We start from the raw sequence: 18,268 nt of genomic DNA on the forward strand, positions 1-18,268 counted from the left end.
ACTCCCCACCCACCCAAGAAATTCAGAAACACTTTTAGTAGTTTAAGTTTGGATTCCTTTGTTCATTCATATGGATTTGAGGACAGAATCTTAAAATGGAAGTGTTTTTTGTTTAATAATATAACCTGCACAGAAATTTTAATTTTTAGTTAGTGGGGAATATGGCAGGATTTTGTTACCATTGAAGGGTCCTTGTAACGCCACTTGAGCCGCGTATCTATCGAAAACAACCTCTCTAAATTGCGTACACAGACTCAACTTGTGAAAGTACACTAGGTATGTTGTTAAGGGTCGTGGTACATGGATATGATTCATCCATTTTTAATCAGAAATCTCGAATTGAAATCTTGAAAACAAAAAAAATCATGATAGAAAACGCTTTCCCTTTTAACGAATCATACACAATGTGAACTCTAATCAATCAAAAATTCAAAGCGAGTATCGGATATCAAGTGAGTAACAGAAAAAACTTTAGGCTTTCAATAGGGAAAGTTTTAAAGCTCCTTTTATTTGGTTTCCTACCCAGTGTCTGAAGTGTCCGAAGCCTGCATTGAAACTCCGACTAAATTTGGATCACGAATTGTAGGGCCCATTTGGGAGTAGCACTCCCAACATGATTTTCTCCATATCAAGCGATCGAATCTGAACGTCTGGTTAAGGGTGAAACAGTTTCACCACTACATCACATCCCATATTGGCAAGTTTTAAAGCTCCTAGTTGTAAGAAAAGTATAAATGAATCTAACAAACACTATTAATCACTTGTCAGGATAACATATGCTTGTGTTTGACCAGTCTTTATGTTTCTTTTTTATTCACCTTGGCTGCTAAATGGGGGCTGCTAAGGACCAGTACAAAGTAATATCTTGGGACTTGTTAAATTCCCATTCTCTATGGTAACAACTACTAACAATAACTTCACTTTTCTCCCTGTCTTAAGACCAGTACAAAGTAACACATCTTGATACCTTTTTAAAGTTTTTTTCATTCGATGTACGATATCTGCTTTGTGATCTCGATTAATTCAATCCACATTTTTGATAGCTATGGTGGTTCTATTCTTTCAAGAAAATAATTCTTTGTAAGTGAGATATATTGACAATGAATGCTATCAACAAGCAAAATTAAAACAAGGTAGGCTATTTCACTTACTCAAGGGTCAATCAGTGTCGAAAAGGACCACAAGAATCGCGGTCCCTGCCTGTTAATCGATAATAATAAACGTAGAGCTGATATTCACCTACAAGAATACAAATTTCAGATCATCTGCAAACACTTAGATATGATTAATCTGTAAATGATACAGATACTCAGACGAAATGTACAACAGTGTTAGTTATATATTAAATGTACCTCATAGATACTTCAATCAAAATGCAGGTCATGATAAATTATAATGATACATCGATGTAACACACGTATTAAATAAGTGGTATTTATTTCTTCGTCAAATGGTTCACAAGGAAGAATTTCTTCTATTAGACGAATGGTTTATCGCGTTGTGAAGGAACAAAGGAAAATGTTAACTCAGGGTCTCTAAGATAGCTTTATTCTACATCTATGTTGCTCAGACTCGTCAAAAATAACGCCAGTGTGTGTCAGATCCTACAAAAGTAGTGCGTTTGGAGGATCTGACACTGGTGTGTTAACATTTTTGGATGATCCGAGCAACATAGTACTACATATACCCTTCTGAACGGGTATGTACCTTAACAAAAAATTGAGGAATCCCATGTTCTTGCATTATTCCTTTTAACAGTTGGGAACAGGGCAATGCCATGAGTTTTCTCAATCTAGCTGCCTGCTCCTTTAATAGACTTGCAAGTTTCATGCAAAAAAATTGAGCTGCGTATTTTTAATTCAAAGAAAGTCCGGCTGGCCTGTGGATGTTAAGCAACGATGCCACATGCGACTGTTAGGGTCCACGATCTTGGGTTGAGCAATGACTTCTGGAATTGGAAAGTACACATAGTGAGTATTGCATATACCAACTGTGATCCCGCTATATCCAGCAAATGCACCATGAACCTATCAAACAACCGAGCATTGGTTAAATTTTCGAATAACTCAACAACAGAAAGCACTTTGTCTTTTGTAAAACAACAAACATCAAGAAAGTCTTTTCATAAGTATTAAGTGAGGTTGAGAGACTTACAGCATTTTGACCTAGTACAGTACAGAGAATTCGATCTGATGCATTTGCACGGCATGCACGAATCATGTAGGTAGGATCAATGTATTTAACATCAGTTGTAACCTCAATCTCCTTGAAGTACTTTTTGATCTATAAGAAAGCAAGCATACCATCGTAACTTTTCTCGATAAAAAGGAGGAGGAATGTGCACATGCATGGTCACTTCTCAAAAGTGATCAACACATTATATTGCTTTCCTTCAATAGTCGGAGGAGAAAGCATAAAGATGGAGAAGACGGAAACCGGAAACAAAGTGAACTACGAACAAATGATTGTGTAACGCTCACAGTGGACAAAGATACAAGGGGACCTTACAAGTGATTCAATTAAGTTGCTTAAACTTTTTTCTTTTCTTCTGTTATGATAAATCAGTAGCTTTAACTTCTTAAATATGATGAAAATTAAGAAGAGTATCGAAGCCCCTTAAAACCAACGTGTACGCAACTCACATGTACATGTAAAACTAGTCAACAAATATCTAGTAACAATCCCATATGCTATCCACAAACCTGTTGTTGTATATGAACACCAATATCTCCAAGTACAGCATTTCCAGATGCATCCTTTGCATTGGTTTTCTCGAGGAAATCCTACAAGAAGGTTTGAGTAATATAGCAGTTAAATAATATAAAGATCTAGAAGTGATTCTTCTGTTTTCGTTGCTCGAATCAACTACAAATGAGAAAACGGTGACAAACTTGGAAACATCTAAATGATTGTTTACAACTTTAAGTAAAAGAGTAAAGAAAAATTCGTATGCTGTGGCTCTCCAGTAGATAATATATCAAAAGCCGATGGTCTGTAATGTTCACCCTTCCTAGTACAATTCTTCATTTTCGGTAGTACTTAATAGTTTTTCGATCTGTTTGGACTGTTAGATATATAACAAATATTACTTATTTTATGTCCCATTGCAACAGAGACAAGAAAATACAATAGAACTAACCTGCCCTGCTCCCTCTGCTACACAAATCACAGCTGATCCCTTTGCCTCAAGCAGATATTTTAGATGCTGCAACACGCCATGAGGCCCGTGCAGATTAAAAGGCACCTGAGATGAAATCGACATGATCTTATTGAGAAGGCCCTTAAACATAACCGGCTATATACCAAGTGATCAAGATTAGACTAACCTCTGGAATCAAGCATATGTCTATCTGTCCACTAGCTAGTGATGCATGCATAGCTATAAAACCACTGCTACGACCCATCAACTTCACAATTCCGATACCATGATATGCACTATGTGCCTGTAGTAAATAGATTTCAGGGAAGAGTTATGATGCATGATTGCTTCAGTGACTGCAACGTAAATGAACAATCTTTTTCTACAGATACTGTGAGATACCTTCTGGAGGAGTAAACTTTGAAACATTTAAGCGACGCAAGGGGATGAAAAACCTATAGCAGGACTGTGAAGTAGTACCTCAATATAAGCAGAATTAATGGCTCTCTGTGCTTCTTCAACAGCAGTATCAAAACCAAATGTTTTGTCCATAAGCATAATATCATTGTCTATAGTTTTTGGCACACCAACTACAGCTACCTGCATACGTCTTCTACGGCACTGCACATCAAGTACACAAAAGAAAGTTATACTTCCTAAGTGACATCATTACTTCAAAGTTATACCATTGGAGACTACTGAGTTTTCGGCTACACGCCCATTCCTGGTTAAGATTAACATAATCCAACTTAACAAATATAGAGGCCACAATCGACAACCTCATCATGAATTGCGTTTGCGCCAGCATGTGTACCATTTCCACCGATCACAAAGAGCATGTTTATTCCTCTTTCCTGAAATTAAGACGAAGTGAATCGTAGATAAAGCCAGCATGATAATTCTGGTGCAAGTAAACTATAGAGCCAGTCAAGAACCTGAATGCTATCCACAATATCGGAAACTTTAGGTCCTCCACGTGATACGCCTAGCAAGCTTCCACCGGAAAGATGAACATTTTGAACCACTTTCCTGGATAACTGGTAACGAAACATACAACGACTTATCGCTAAATATTATTTCTGTTAAGAAGTATATTTTTCCTAAAAATCAAGACTTTATCCATAATAATTCATGAAAGATTCAAGTCTTTTGCACTAAACTCTAACCAATACGAGGAGAATCTGCATAGGGAGTAATAAGAAGCAACTTACTGGCATTTCAGCTAAATCATCGCTTGAAAACCCACGGTACCCAAATGGAATCCCCACAATTTGCTTCACACCGTATATCTCAAGGGTGATAACTATCTGCAATCATTAGAAATAAATAGACAATACATCAATGTTGTACATTGAAATAACATGACTGAATTGTTTTCTAAAAAAAGAACAAGCAAAAGAATAAAGTATATGTTAAGACCTGTCGAATAACGTCATTAAGACCTGGGCATAGTCCACCACAGGTTATGATTGCTGCTTTCACCTCCTCTGGTTTGAAATATGTTTTCTCTCGAGGACCAGCACGATGAACCCTAAACAAGATCAATGACATATTTACAACCTCTAAGGGCAACGAGCTACAAATTTCGAACTAAATTCCTTTATTAAAATCATTTTATCTCACGTCAGAGTTGAAAATTCTTGGCAAGACTGTAAAACCTCTACAAGTTGATGTTCAATATGTCTAAAGACACAATCACTTTCAAGAAGTTAACAAACTATATTGTTCTGTAAGATTTTATTTTATAAATAGACATTAAAACTTTCCGGAGAATTCAATAAAGCCTAATATTTTCTTTTCTGCTTAAAGGATTCTTAGCTCCTTAGTTTTGATAAGAAAAATGGATTCTTAGATCCTTAGTTTCAGTATCAGAATGATCGAAGCACAGGTGCAGCTTAGCATTGAGGCTGTGTAGTATAGGCCACATTTACATAAATCATTGCCATGTAACTTGTTGCTACAGAAAACTATAAAGAAGCTTACCATTGCTCTACCCATGTACAATCGGGATCAATGCACTCAGCACCAGCAGAAGTCGGAGAGGAATAATTAATAGTCTGAAAAATAACAGAACTTAGCATGAATGGATTGGCAGGAAATAACTAAAATGCAACGAAAAGAAAAACATGTGTTTGTTTTTTTTTTTTGAGAAAAAATAAATATGTGTTTGTTTATTCATACACAGAGAGTGTTCTGTTTGCTCTTTCGCGACAAAGAATCATCTTGCTATCATAAGGTGCATTGACTCTCTAAGACAAGACAAGTATACAAACAAATTATTGTTTCTCCAGCTTATGTTGTGGCTCCATCTATCATCACTAAAGAATGTACTCTGAGCTCCGAATCAAAGGGAAACATAGGAAAATGAACTTGCAACTCCAAAATTGGAATTTTGGCTTATGAACTTTCTTCTCTCAATCAAAACTCGTCCATACGAGACATGGAACTCTATTCTGCCTAGAAAGTTTGAAATTGCCATATATAGAAGGTTTCATTTTAACGACTACTATGCGTCAACGCCAAGCTAGTTGGGGATTGCTGCTCCAAAACAATGCCTGACTTATTTATCTAATTCAATAGAGAAAAAGGGTTCATAATCCTAGAAGCAAAATTCTCAATATTTACCAAGTTAAACACTGCATAAAACCTTAACTAATAAAGAGCGAAACTTTTCCACATCTATCTAGATTGAAGAAATACCCAAGTATTTGAGATTTCACTGCTGAACGGTACGCATATCTGACAATACATAAAATAAGCTTTATAACGATTTTGAACGAATCCTTTACCCGCAAATCATGTGGGAGTGCAAACTCAAGTGAGAATCTTATTATGTTTTTAGAAGTGAACTTAGTCCATTTGGACATCGAATTCACCAAAATGTTGCCTTTTGCCACTATAATCAACTGGCAACGGGCAATCAGTGTGTGACGAGCTACGCTAAATTATAAGGAAACAAAGCTTACTTTAAGAAGTACTCTGTCATTGTTATTGATGTATCCGTGCCATTCTTCATCTGAAGGATATCCTTGTGCAAAATCCTCAGTGACTGGAGTTCTGTAACACAATTGTTGCACTAAAGTTAGTAATGTGAGGAATCGATGTTGAATATCATCGAGGTATCTCTTGGCTACCGCATTCTTTATCATTTTAAAATTAGATATAATTCCAATTTTCAACTCAACTAGAGTAGCAAACAACTTATCATTATTCTCAATTCTACAAACAAACCAAGCCATTTATACCCCATTTCAACAAAGAAAAATGAGAAAAGATAAATAAAATAACAGAGGTATAGACAATTCACAATAGCAAAAATTATTAAAGAAGAAATTGCACAAAAAAATCAATTTTTTTTGAAAATATGTTCAATTTAAACTATAAAGTTTGTATTTTTTTTTTAATTTGCTGAAAATTCAAATCCATGCATATGACATTTGTTCTCAAAAAGCTCAATACTCCCCTGTCCCAAAATAAGTGTCACTTGAGCCAAAAAAATAAAATAAAATAAAATCGTCCCACAGGTGTGGAACTCAAGACCCTATGTCAATCTATGTCACACTCTTTTTTAGTCTGTAACAAAAGAATGCATTTTTCTATATTTGGAAACAATTTAACTTACACTTTTCTTTTATTCTGTACCAAACCAATGCACGTTTCTATATTCAAAAACAATTTAACTTTAAAATTACCGTTTTACCCTTAATGAAATTATTTATAACCACATAAATGATCTAGGAATGTTTTAAACTACAAACTTCAAGTTTTTACTTTCTTTCTAGCGACAAATCAAAGGGTGTCACATAAATTGACATGGAGTAAATATGTTTTACCAACTATGCTCTTGTATAACTTTCTTCTACTTAATACTCCTCAATTATCGAACATCTAATAAACCGAGGTAATTTAGTAAACTACACCTTCCATATATTATTTTTAGCGTTAAATGAGCTAAAATGACACTTATTTTGAAACGACGAATACAATAAACAGCAAAATCAGATAAATTAAAACAGAGTGTACTGAGTAAAATACCTCATTTTGAGACAGAAAGTGGAAGGATACGAAACGGCGTCGGGAAATACATCAGTAATGTGAGGAATATTGAAACGAGCTTCGAATTCTCTCTCATACTTCACTTTCCAATCCGGATCGCTGAAATTGATGTTGTTAGGGACGACGAAATTACTTGATTGAGCTGCAACTCTCATTCTCATTTTCCGGCGAGCTACCGGCGGCAACTTTATCCACTTGACGGAGCTGATGAGTAGCTCATTTTCGCCGGAATTAGTCGTCGACGGTCGAATCCGATTTGATCTGATCGCCGGCGAAAGCGACTCCATTTGTCAAGCAAAAATGTGTAGAAGTTTGGAAGAATAATGTAGAAAAAGTTTCTGCTTGTTTTTGTATAAACAGAGGGAAAAAAAAGGAAAAAAAGAAAGTTAAAAAATGGTTTTCCCCTTTATTTTTGGAATATTTCCATTTCGAGTAGTAGTTTATAGCCTTCCATAAAGTGATTTTTAAGTGGCTTATCGGGGACGAGTTGAGGGAAGGGAGACTGAAATGTTTAGATATGTGAAGAAGAGATTTACGAATGTTTTAGTAAGGAGGTGAATGTTTTGGGGTCGAAGAGAGGTAGAGGTAGGTGGAAGAAGTATTGGAGAAAAGTGATTAAACAGAACATGACGTTAACTAGGTGGGTACAAATAAGGGTAGAAGGTTAGTAGATAGTTGAGAGATGTTGTATTATTAGTTTTTTTTTTATGTAGTTGGCTTGGTAGTAATATAGAGTATCGTGTCGAGTGTAGTATTAGCCTATTCATGTAATTGGTGGATTTTGATATTTGATATTATTTGTGGTTTACTGTGTTTAGGTGACTACGCCTTATTGTTGTTAGGGTACCTTGCATACATGTTACACATTGTTTATGCTATTAGTTGTCATATTTTTCTCCACTACCCTTTTTTTTTAATTACTGTTTTGATTTATTTAAGTCAAGGGTCCTTCGAAAATAACCTCACCTTAAAGAAATAATAGTAAGACTTGCGTGTAATCTATTCTCACATTAATGATGTTTTTTATGATATCGCGATAAAAAGACAAACAATATTACTAATGGATGGGTTAGAGGTCGATTTAAGATTTAAAGGTTGAAGGTGCATCATTATCTTCAACCTTTTAGGGCTTGTTTGGCAAGACACATGAGATTTTGGATTTGAGTACAATTGTGAGTAATTATACCGTTTGATCTGTTTGTTTGACCAATGGATAACTACACTCTCTAATTCTCAAAGAGAACGTGACAATTAGGTATAATTACATCATCAATCCGTGACTTTCTCTATTCACTTTTACTTGTGATGTTTCACTTTTCGAGAATCAAACTAATGTACTATTTTCATCTTATTAATATGAAAATGAATTGCAATTTATAATATTTTTCATATAGTTTTTGAACATCTAAATTTTATATTAATCTATTTCAATTTAGCTACGAACATTAGTCAAATTGACTCTAGTAATACAGAACGTGACAAGTAAAAGTGACCAGAGAGAGTAATTAATATGATAAAAGATGTATATATGTAAATTTATAAGTGCCTCAAGATGTTGTATGCATTGTTAAACTACTAATTTAAGTTCATCAATGCAAACCAACACAAACCAGAAACATAATCCGTTGTTGCCAAGAAATCTGAGTTGGTATAAATAAACCTTCAGAATCTTCTGCAATGGCAACCAGATGTATGAAGGTGACATTTTAGGCATCGCGAAGCACGCCATCATCTCATAAAACACGCCTCACACGACTTGCAATGTGTGTGCTTGTAGGGCGTCTTGCAGGCACTTCACAGCACCAGTGTAATTTAGAAATCCCATAAACCAAAATTCATGGTTGTCAATAGAGATAACTTGGATGTACTTTTCTAACGAATTGGTTCTGCTCGACGAAGGATAAATTGCTTTAAGCTGATGCAACGGGATAATTACCTGCTCGTATCAATAGTAAACAAACGGAAATGTTAAAATACGGTTCCTCAAATGACAATGTATGTAATGAATGATGCATAAGTATCCAAAACGAACAAGAAATCAGATCTACGAGTAAGTAAAACAGGTAGGAAGGTATTGTCATTTGCCAAGAGAGGAAGTGGAAGTGACTTAGGAACTTCCTTTTGAGTAGAGGTAAAAATGCAAATGAGCAGTTTATAAGGAATGAGTTACATTTGAAGCAAACGATTGAACATCTTTAGGAATCTAAAGTAAATAACCGCGGGAGACTGATAAATAAACAGAGATGTACCTTGTAATAGCTCCATTCAGTCTTGTTTTCGTTTGTGTAGGGAAGGGGGTTATCGCTACAAAATGCAAGCTTTGCGGTAGATAAATATAACACTCCCATTACTGGTCCAGCTGAGGTCGATAAATAACATGCAAATGAATTCCGAAGTTGCTCCTCAGGATCTGCTTCAAATGTTTGGCGGAATATCTTGTCATAACCACCTTCAGCCAGAACCTTTGTTCCCTGAGCAATTCTTCCTAAGGCAGCATCAGCAATACTAGGGCTCGTTTTCACTATACAAGTCAACGAAAGAAAATTAAAGTTATTGCATCTGCAAAGGTAGGGGGGTAAGGTCTACGTACATCTCACCGTCCCAGACAATGGCCATGGGAGTTAGCACTTCTAATTCTCATAATTCCTTGCATACGATGTCCATGTACGCAAAAGAGAAACCGGGAAAAGCTCAAAATAAAAGAAGAAGAAGAAGCCTTACAGTGTTGCCATGTATTGCCAGCAATATCCTCTGCCTTCTTTGTTGCTTCACCAACCTTCTTTCCCCATCTACCAAGTACATCTTTGACATTCTCCATTTTATCTAACAGACGAAAATTATATCCTCGCAGTTAGTGGCAGATGCAGTCGGGGACGGAGCCAGAAATTTTATCAAGGTGATTCAAAAATATGAAGAAGCAAATACATGAAGAAGTCAAGCTGCACCCTTACTGCTAGGGTTGGGCTCGACCTCCAAACTGTACGCGAGACGGATTTCTGCCTCACACAGCTTGAGCCAAAGATCGGAAAAGTTTAGAAGAGATAGGGAAACCTAGCAGCTACCGGTCGGGGCGGGGTTAAGTTTGCTTCTTCACAAGCCTATCCTCAAAAAAGTGACTCTACAGCCCTAGAGTTTTGCGTTCTTTCTATTCCATCCCATTCTATTTTAGGATAAGCAGCTAATGCTAAAATAATAAGTGAAGTAGTAGTCGTCTGTGAAGGTTTATAGAAGATGACTTTTAAAGAAGAAGAAGATGAATTGAAACAGAGTAGTATATTATTTCTTCAGAAAATTACTTTACATTGAGACTCTAGTCTTGTATTTATACACATACTCATCCCTCTAATTGTTTCTTGAATGTAACTAACTTTTAACTAATTAACTTTTCCTAACTGACCAACAGTGTTCTAACTATAATTTGGACCTTTCCTCTTTTGCTTCTTGAGTTCTGTTAACACTCCCCCTCAAGCTAGGAGAGACAAATATATTTAGAACTCCTAGCTTGGACAATAAGAACTCATGTTGTGCTTTGGTTAGACCTTTTGTGAGGAGGTCAGCAGGCTGGTTCTGAGTAGGTATGTAGCTCACACTGATTAGTCCTTGTTGCAGCTTCTCTCTAATAAAATGACAATCGATTTCAATATGTTTAGTACGCTCATGATAGACTGGATTAGCTGCTAACTGAATAGCAGACTTGCTGTCACTGTGTATGTGTACCGGAAGCCTTACTTCAGCTTTTAACTCCTTCAGCATTCCCACTAACCAAACTAACTCAGCCACAGTAGATGCCAAGCTTCTATACTCAGCTTCAGCTGAGCTCCTTGATATTGTTGTTTGCTTCTTGGCTTTCCAGGATACTATAGACTCTCCAAGTTTGATTACATAGCCTGTTACAGATCTCCTTGTAATAGGACAAGCTGCCCAGTCTGCATCACAATAGGCTGTTACCTCATTGTTTGGATTACTTGACAGTAATATACCCTGACCTGGTTGTTGTTTGATATACTTGACAATTCTAAGTGCAGCATCCATATGAGACCTTTTGGGTTGTTGTAAAAATTGACTTAAAGTTTGGATGCTGAAAGAAATATCAGGTCTAGTCATGTTCAGGTATAGGAGTTTTCCAACTAACTTCTGATAGGAACTTTGATCTACAAGTTTGTCTTCTTGATTTTGCCCTGTTTGATCATCATACTGTTTAGATGTCAACTTGACATTCACATCAATAGGTGTGCCAGAAGGTTTAGCAGCAGACAGTCCCACTTCAGATATAAGTTGAAGTGCATACTTCCTTTGATGCATAACAATTCCAGCCTCAGATCTTGCAAATTCTATCCCAAGAAAATACTTTAACTCACCTAAATCTTTCATTTTGAATATCTGTTGTAGAGAATCTTTTGTTCCTTTTATCAGCTCCAAGCTACTTCCTGTAATCAAGATATCATCAACATACACCAATATTATTGTAATTCCTTCAGAGTTCTTCCTTGTGAACAAGGAATAGTCATGCTGACTTTGGTTAAAGTTAAGGTTTTGTAATGCTTCAGTAAGCTTGTGATTCCATTGTCTTGGTGCTTGCTTAAGACCATACAAGGATTTGATCAGTCTGCATACCTTGTTCTCCCCCTGACTAGCAAATCCTTGAGGCACATTCATGTAGATTTCATCCTGTAAATCACCATTTAAGAATGCATTATAAACATCCATTTGGTGAATGTGCCAGCGTCTTGACACAACCAATGCTAGAATAGTCCTAACAGTAACCATTTTTACCACAGGAGAGAAAGTTTCTTTATAATCTATTCCCTCCTTTTGACTGTACCCCTTTGCTACTAACCTTGCTTTCAGTCTTTCTATCTCCCCAGTGGACTTATATTTGATTTTATAAATCCATCTACAACCAATTGGAGATTTCCCTTTGGGCAAATCAACAAGCTCCCAAGTGTTATTATCTTGCAAGGCTTTTATCTCAGCTTGCATTGCCTCTACCCATTTTGGTTCCTTACTTGCCTCTGCATAAGTAGCAGGTTCTGTATTTATAGAGGTTGCTGCAACAAACTGCTGATAATTCTTAGATAAATGTCTGTAAGACACACAATCTGATATAGGAAATTGTACTTCCTTGTTAATATTTAGAGACACAAAATCCTTCATCCATACAGGTGGATGTACCCCTCTTGTAGACCTTCTTGGAACAACTTCTTCCAGATTTCCTTGATTCTCAGAATTATGTGTTTCCTCCATATGTTCCATCACAGTAGTCTCTTCTACCATTTCCTGTTCACTTTCCTCAGAACTTTGCATTTCTTGTGAACAGTTTTGATCAAGAGTAATATCTCTAGTCACACTGTCAACTCTCGCAACCCAATCTACATTTAGTAGTTCAGCATTCATATTATCCACAAAAGGACCAACTTCTTTGTTTGTGAATGTAGTCATAAAGGGAAACACTGACTCCTTGAATATGACATCTCTACTTACAAAGAAGTTATTTGATGATAAATCAAACAATATGTAACCTTTTTGAGTTTCTGAGTACCCCATGTGTATTGAAGATTTTGACCTGGATGCTAACTTATCATTCTCTGATAGATTTTTAGCAAAACACAGACATCCTAACACTCTTAGGTGTGTCAACATTGGCCTGGTTCCATATAGCCTCTCATATGGAGATTTATCTCCTAGGACTTTACTAGGAATCCTATTTATTAGATATACAACAGCTAGTACACACTGTCCCCAATACTTAATAGGAATGTGCCCTTGAAACCTCAAGGCTCTTGTTACCTCTAAGATGTGTCTATGCTTTCTTTCAGCTACTCCATTTTGTTGTGGAGTATAGGGACATGACCTTTGATGTATTATACCTCCTTCTTTAAACATATTTGCACATACAGAGTTTACAAACTCTGTACCATTATCAGACCTGACCTTCTTGACTGTTTTACCAAACTGAGTTCTTACAAACTTCAGAAACAGTGATACACATACACAGACATCAGACTTATTTTTCAACAAAAAAATCCAAGACATTCTTGAGAAATCATCAACAACTGTAAGGAAAAATCTATTACCATCAAAAGTTGCCTTCTTATATGGACCCCAAATATCCAAGTGAATCAGTTCAAAAGACTCAGTACTTTTAATACTACTAACAGGGAACACACTTCTTGTTTGTTTTGCATAAGGACACACACTACATTTATTCAAAACTCTGTTCATACAATCTGAGTTTACAGGGAACAACTTGTTCAAAATGTGAGATGACACATGTCCTAGTCTCTTATGCCATACACACACCTCCTCTTTTGACAATTGTTTTTCCTTTTCCTTTCTTTCTGTCATCATACTAGACTGGTGTGTTATCTGATCCTGTGTAAGATTCTTCAATAGCAAGTACAGCCCGTCACTTTCTTTACCAATCGCCTTCACCTTGCCAGTGTAAAGCTCCTGAAACACACAAAAATGTGGAAAGAAAGTGACTGAGCAACCTAACTCCTTAGTCATCTTGCTTACTGACAATAAATTGTACTTAAATTCTGGAATGTGAAATACATCTGTAACTATAATTGTTGGAGATATGTGACAGGAACCAGTATGAGTCACATAGGCCACTTCACCATTAGGTAAGGATACTGGTTTTGGACATTTAACCTCTACTACAGACTCCTTATTAAGCATACCAATTTTCGAAATCATATGATTTGTTGCCCCTGTATCTATGATCCACACATCATTATTTTCAGATACTAATAGAGCCTTACCTGCTGCATTAGTCTGAACTTCATGAGCCTGAACTCCATGAGCTTGAGCTGCATTTCCTGTGTTTGCAGTCCCTTTATTCTGCTTAAGCATTTGTAGTATTTGGCTGTATTGCTCTCTGGTAAAAGTGCAACCTTGCAGGTGTGTTGCACACTCATCTTCGTCATTATTCCCAGCAAATGACTTGCTACTTGTACCAGGCACATTTGTGTTAAATCCATAGTTAAATGATGTAGAGCTATCTGACACACCATCATATGCCTCTCTTCTTGTATTACTGGATTCATTCACCACCATGTAGGCAGTATTTCCTGCTCCATTAACTGCCTTCCTCTTTGACTTGAATTCAGGAGGGTATCCAATTAACTTGTAACATTGATCTTTAGTATGACCCTTACACCTGCAGAATTCACAGACAATACCAAAGTTTTTCTTGAACTTGTTAGGTACTTGTGCACTGGTAGACCCTCCAGATCTTGAGTACATTGCTAATGGATCAACTCCAGACATACTTATAGAATTCATACCCATGCTATTACTGTTAGAAGCAAATCTTTGACACTCATCACTGACAACCATAGCATACGCCTGGTTCACTCCTGGTATAGGACTCATTAATAGAATTTGACTTCTAGCCTGTCCATAGGATTCATTCAATCCCATAAGGAATTGATAGAGTTTTTGCCTATTTACATGATCAATAAAACCTCTTGATCTTTCACAGTTACAACCAGGGGATGGGACTAGAGCTTCAAACTCATCCCACAAGTTCTTAAGTTTTGTAAAATAGACAGACACTGAATCTGTACCTTGCTGCAGTGTTGCAATTTCCTTATGCAGACTGAAGGTTCTTGATCCATCCATTCGATTAAATCTTTCCTTCAAATCATTCCAAACACTTTGAGCAGTGGAGGCAAAAGCTACTCCTCCTAACAGACTTTTTGAAACAGAATTGAGAAGCCATGAAAGAACCACAGCATTTACTCTTTCCCATTGATTCCTTAGTTCAGGAGACACACCATCTTTTGTACATGAACCATCCACCAACCCAATCTTGTTCCTTCCAAGAAGAGCCAATCTAATAGACCTACTCCAAACAACATAGTTTTCAATTCCAACAAGTTGAAACGAAATGAGATTAACTCCACTAATGTCAGCTGGGCTTAAGAACAGTGGATGATTGTAATCCATTCCTTGACTCATTGACGTAGCTGGTGTGGGATTATTGTTCCCAGGATTTCCACCATTACTGAAATCAGTAACATGGCCACCATTGTTAATTTCTTGAGACATATCAACCATCTTCACTTTGTAATTGCGGAAGCTTAATCAACTTGAGACTCTGATCTTCAGAAATCCAAGATCTGTAACTCACACACCTGATCTACTCAGACTTTGATCGATGGCTCTGATACCATGAAGGTTTATAGAAGATGACTTTTAAAGAAGAAGAAGATGAATTGAAACAGAGTAGTATATTATTTCTTCAAAAAATTACTTTACATTGAGACTCTAGTCTTGTATTTATACACATACTCATCCCTCTAATTGTTTCTTGAATGTAACTAACTTTTAACTAATTAACTTTTCCTAACTGACCAACAGTGTTCTAACTATAATTTGGACCTTTCCTCTTTTGCTTCTTGAGTTCTGTTAACACTATGTTAGTGAGAATAATCATTATATGAGGTATAAACGATTTAAAAAGTAATGATATGAATTATAACTTTTATTTACATATGCAATAAATGGTTAGTAGATATATATGTAGAGTTATTTTTACAAATTATAAACTTGTGGGTCAATTTTTGTATTTGAAAAATCTCAAATCATGATTTTTCGAGAATTTGAAATTTTATCTTATGATATGAAATCAGCGCGAGATCGCATATCCAAACACTAAATTCATCTCATAATTTTATATAACAATTTCATATTGCATCTCCGAACGCCTACTTACTCCCTTTAAACAGTATTCTAATTGTTTCAATGCATGTGTTCTAATTTATTGGATACAGAGTTTAAGTAAACAAATGTGATTTTTGAATGTTAATATCTTAACCTGAAGTGTACTCAAGTATTAAATTGTCTTTGAATTTTGTTATCCATATTATAAGATGTCTAAAGTCTAAACTAAAGAGTTACTCCACCATTTCAATTATGTGTTTGTCTTGGTCACTATCAGGCAAATGATTTTTTCTTTGATCATAATATTTTTAAATATGTTCTAGATATTTTGAATTGTTAAGTAGTGTGACTTATTGTACATTTTATGTAGTTTATAAATATGTAATTTTTTTTTAAAAAAATTAAAAATTCTATATCTGAATTCACACCAAACATTAATTAGTTTGATTATCATATTTCAAATCAAGTAGCACATACATAAAAGATTGATAATCCAAATATTCTATGCAAAGAATAGATATAGTAGTAAAGACGATGGCCCATTTGCCATGCGTCTGACCAACGGCTAGGACACTAGATCGCCCGTGCCTGCTCATATTGTCTCGCCCTAAATGGAATGACTCTCTCAGTTACGCTGCTCCCCGACCCGAGCCCCTACGTCCGCTTTTCTCCTCCCGCAACCCAATAAGTTGGCAAAGCCAATACAACGTACTATATATAATTTTAACCTTGCTTATGATGCAACAAATAGACATGGAGTTCATTTGAACTCTATCTACTTTTTAACGCACAACATAAATTTATGTATAAAAATTCAGTAAGATAGCAACAAATAGTAGGTATCAACCCATTGCTTTAAAAAACTTAAAAAATTGAACTCATAAAATTTAAATCTTCGACCTGTTCTCAATATGTATAATTCATTTACGTGTAAATATATATAGAGAGAGTGTGTGAAAAAGATACTAACTTTTGATATTGACGGAAGCAGAATTGTTGGCCGGAGCCGGAGAATGAGCTAAGTAAGGATTCGATCCCCGGTTACCGGTTTTTCTCTGCACCGACGACTCCGTCACCAATTCCTGGCTCCAATGCACCGATTTCTTCGATTTATTCAAACCGTTCGCCGATTTGATACCTTCATTTTCGATTTTACCAATTTGATTCTCATTTACAGAGGCAATTGTAATAGTATAGTCCTGTTGCACACATTGCGGATCCGGTTTCGGACCTTGATCCGTATTCACACCGGAGCTGCTCTTATGCTCCGCCGGCGTCGCCGCCGCTGCGCTCTCTTCCCCGCCACCGGCGTTTGGCTGTTTCGTCATCTTCGCCGACGAGAGAAAAAGATGTAGAAGTGTCTACAATGCGAATTACTCTCTACTGTGATAAGGAGGCGCGTCGGAACCTTTGGCCGGTTGTGGAATTTTCCGATTAGGTTCCGATCAAGCCGGGAGAGAGAAAGAGAGAGACCGGCGATTTAACGCGGGAAGATACTATACGAGGGTCCGTATTCGGACGTCTGATTTGTCAAAAGCCTAATTTTCTCTTTTATGTATTTGTATTTTTTTTTAAATCTAGTTTCTAAAAACGTGTGTTTGTGCATTTATCTTAAAATATTTAATACAATCTTTTTATTACAAATGATACATACATATTATTAAACTTCGGCTATGCTATAAAAAAGGGATGAAAGTCAAAACACACATAAAGTAACCATTTATAAGTTGAGGTTAGAAAATCTTACAAATTTGATGTTATTTAAGTGATATACTTTACTTTAAAGATAAAGATTTACTATAATAAAAGTATTTATCTCCTAAGTTAACCATCATACCTGAAAAATAAAAACTAAACTGTTATCTATATTGAATCGCATCATGATCAATCCAAATATGATTTAAAGTTGCAAAACCTTGCTTCGACTCAAACACATAAGTATTAAAAGAGAAAGAAAAAAAAGACGAATAAATGATAAGTGCTTATAAAAATTGTGGAGAAGAAAACTTAAGAACTTATCAATATTTTTACTAAATGAAATAGTAGAAAAAAGTTATTTATAATGAGATGTTAACAGTAATAGAATAAATACAATTTATTGCGCAATATTTTGATTTGTAGAAAAGACTCAATTTATCATGAGATATTTAAACAAAAACATTGTAGAAATGAGTTTGAGGACGCTTGTATCACATTGAATATAAATGGACCCTTGAATAAACTGCATATTAAAAAAAATACAAACGATATTATTAAGATAAATGCAGATTAGACAATATTATCGAGGAATGATCTCATCCAATGAAACCTATAAATAATAGGAGTAGCACATATAATATATAAATTCTTGCATTATATTATTGTATGAAAGAATGAAAATATGTATAGGAGTACCTTTAGTAT

General features: G+C 35.8%; 2 protein-coding genes across 2 annotated transcripts; both read right to left on the reverse strand.

The window, feature by feature from the left end:
* Window positions 1-1,309: 1,309 nt before the first annotated feature.
* Window positions 1,310-7,596, reverse strand: LOC102581441 (ATP-dependent 6-phosphofructokinase 5, chloroplastic-like). Its single transcript, XM_006353125.2, has 13 exons — window positions 7,175-7,596; window positions 6,106-6,196; window positions 5,123-5,196; window positions 4,559-4,670; window positions 4,351-4,446; window positions 4,075-4,176; window positions 3,919-3,993; window positions 3,620-3,760; window positions 3,327-3,443; window positions 3,140-3,244; window positions 2,703-2,783; window positions 2,155-2,283; window positions 1,310-2,027 (listed from the first exon to the last, which is right to left on the reverse strand). The coding sequence occupies exons 1-13, from the start codon at window positions 7,480-7,482 to the stop codon at window positions 1,860-1,862; spliced, it is 1,599 nt and encodes a 532-aa protein (XP_006353187.1). The 5' UTR covers window positions 7,483-7,596; the 3' UTR covers window positions 1,310-1,859.
* A 1,101-nt stretch (window positions 7,597-8,697) lies between these two features.
* LOC102582094 (GLABRA2 expression modulator-like) lies at window positions 8,698-17,406 on the reverse strand. Its single transcript, XM_006353127.2, has 4 exons — window positions 16,836-17,406; window positions 9,917-10,018; window positions 9,445-9,716; window positions 8,698-9,131 (listed from the first exon to the last, which is right to left on the reverse strand). Exons 1-4 carry the CDS (start codon window positions 17,191-17,193, stop codon window positions 8,943-8,945), a joined length of 921 nt encoding a protein of 306 aa, XP_006353189.1. The 5' UTR covers window positions 17,194-17,406; the 3' UTR covers window positions 8,698-8,942.
* Between the last annotated feature and the right edge of the window lie 862 nt (window positions 17,407-18,268).

The sequence above is a fragment of the Solanum tuberosum genome, unplaced genomic scaffold, assembly GCF_000226075.1.
Source record: "Solanum tuberosum cultivar DM 1-3 516 R44 unplaced genomic scaffold, SolTub_3.0 scf00152, whole genome shotgun sequence".
NCBI lineage: Eukaryota > Viridiplantae > Streptophyta > Magnoliopsida > Solanales > Solanaceae > Solanum > Solanum tuberosum.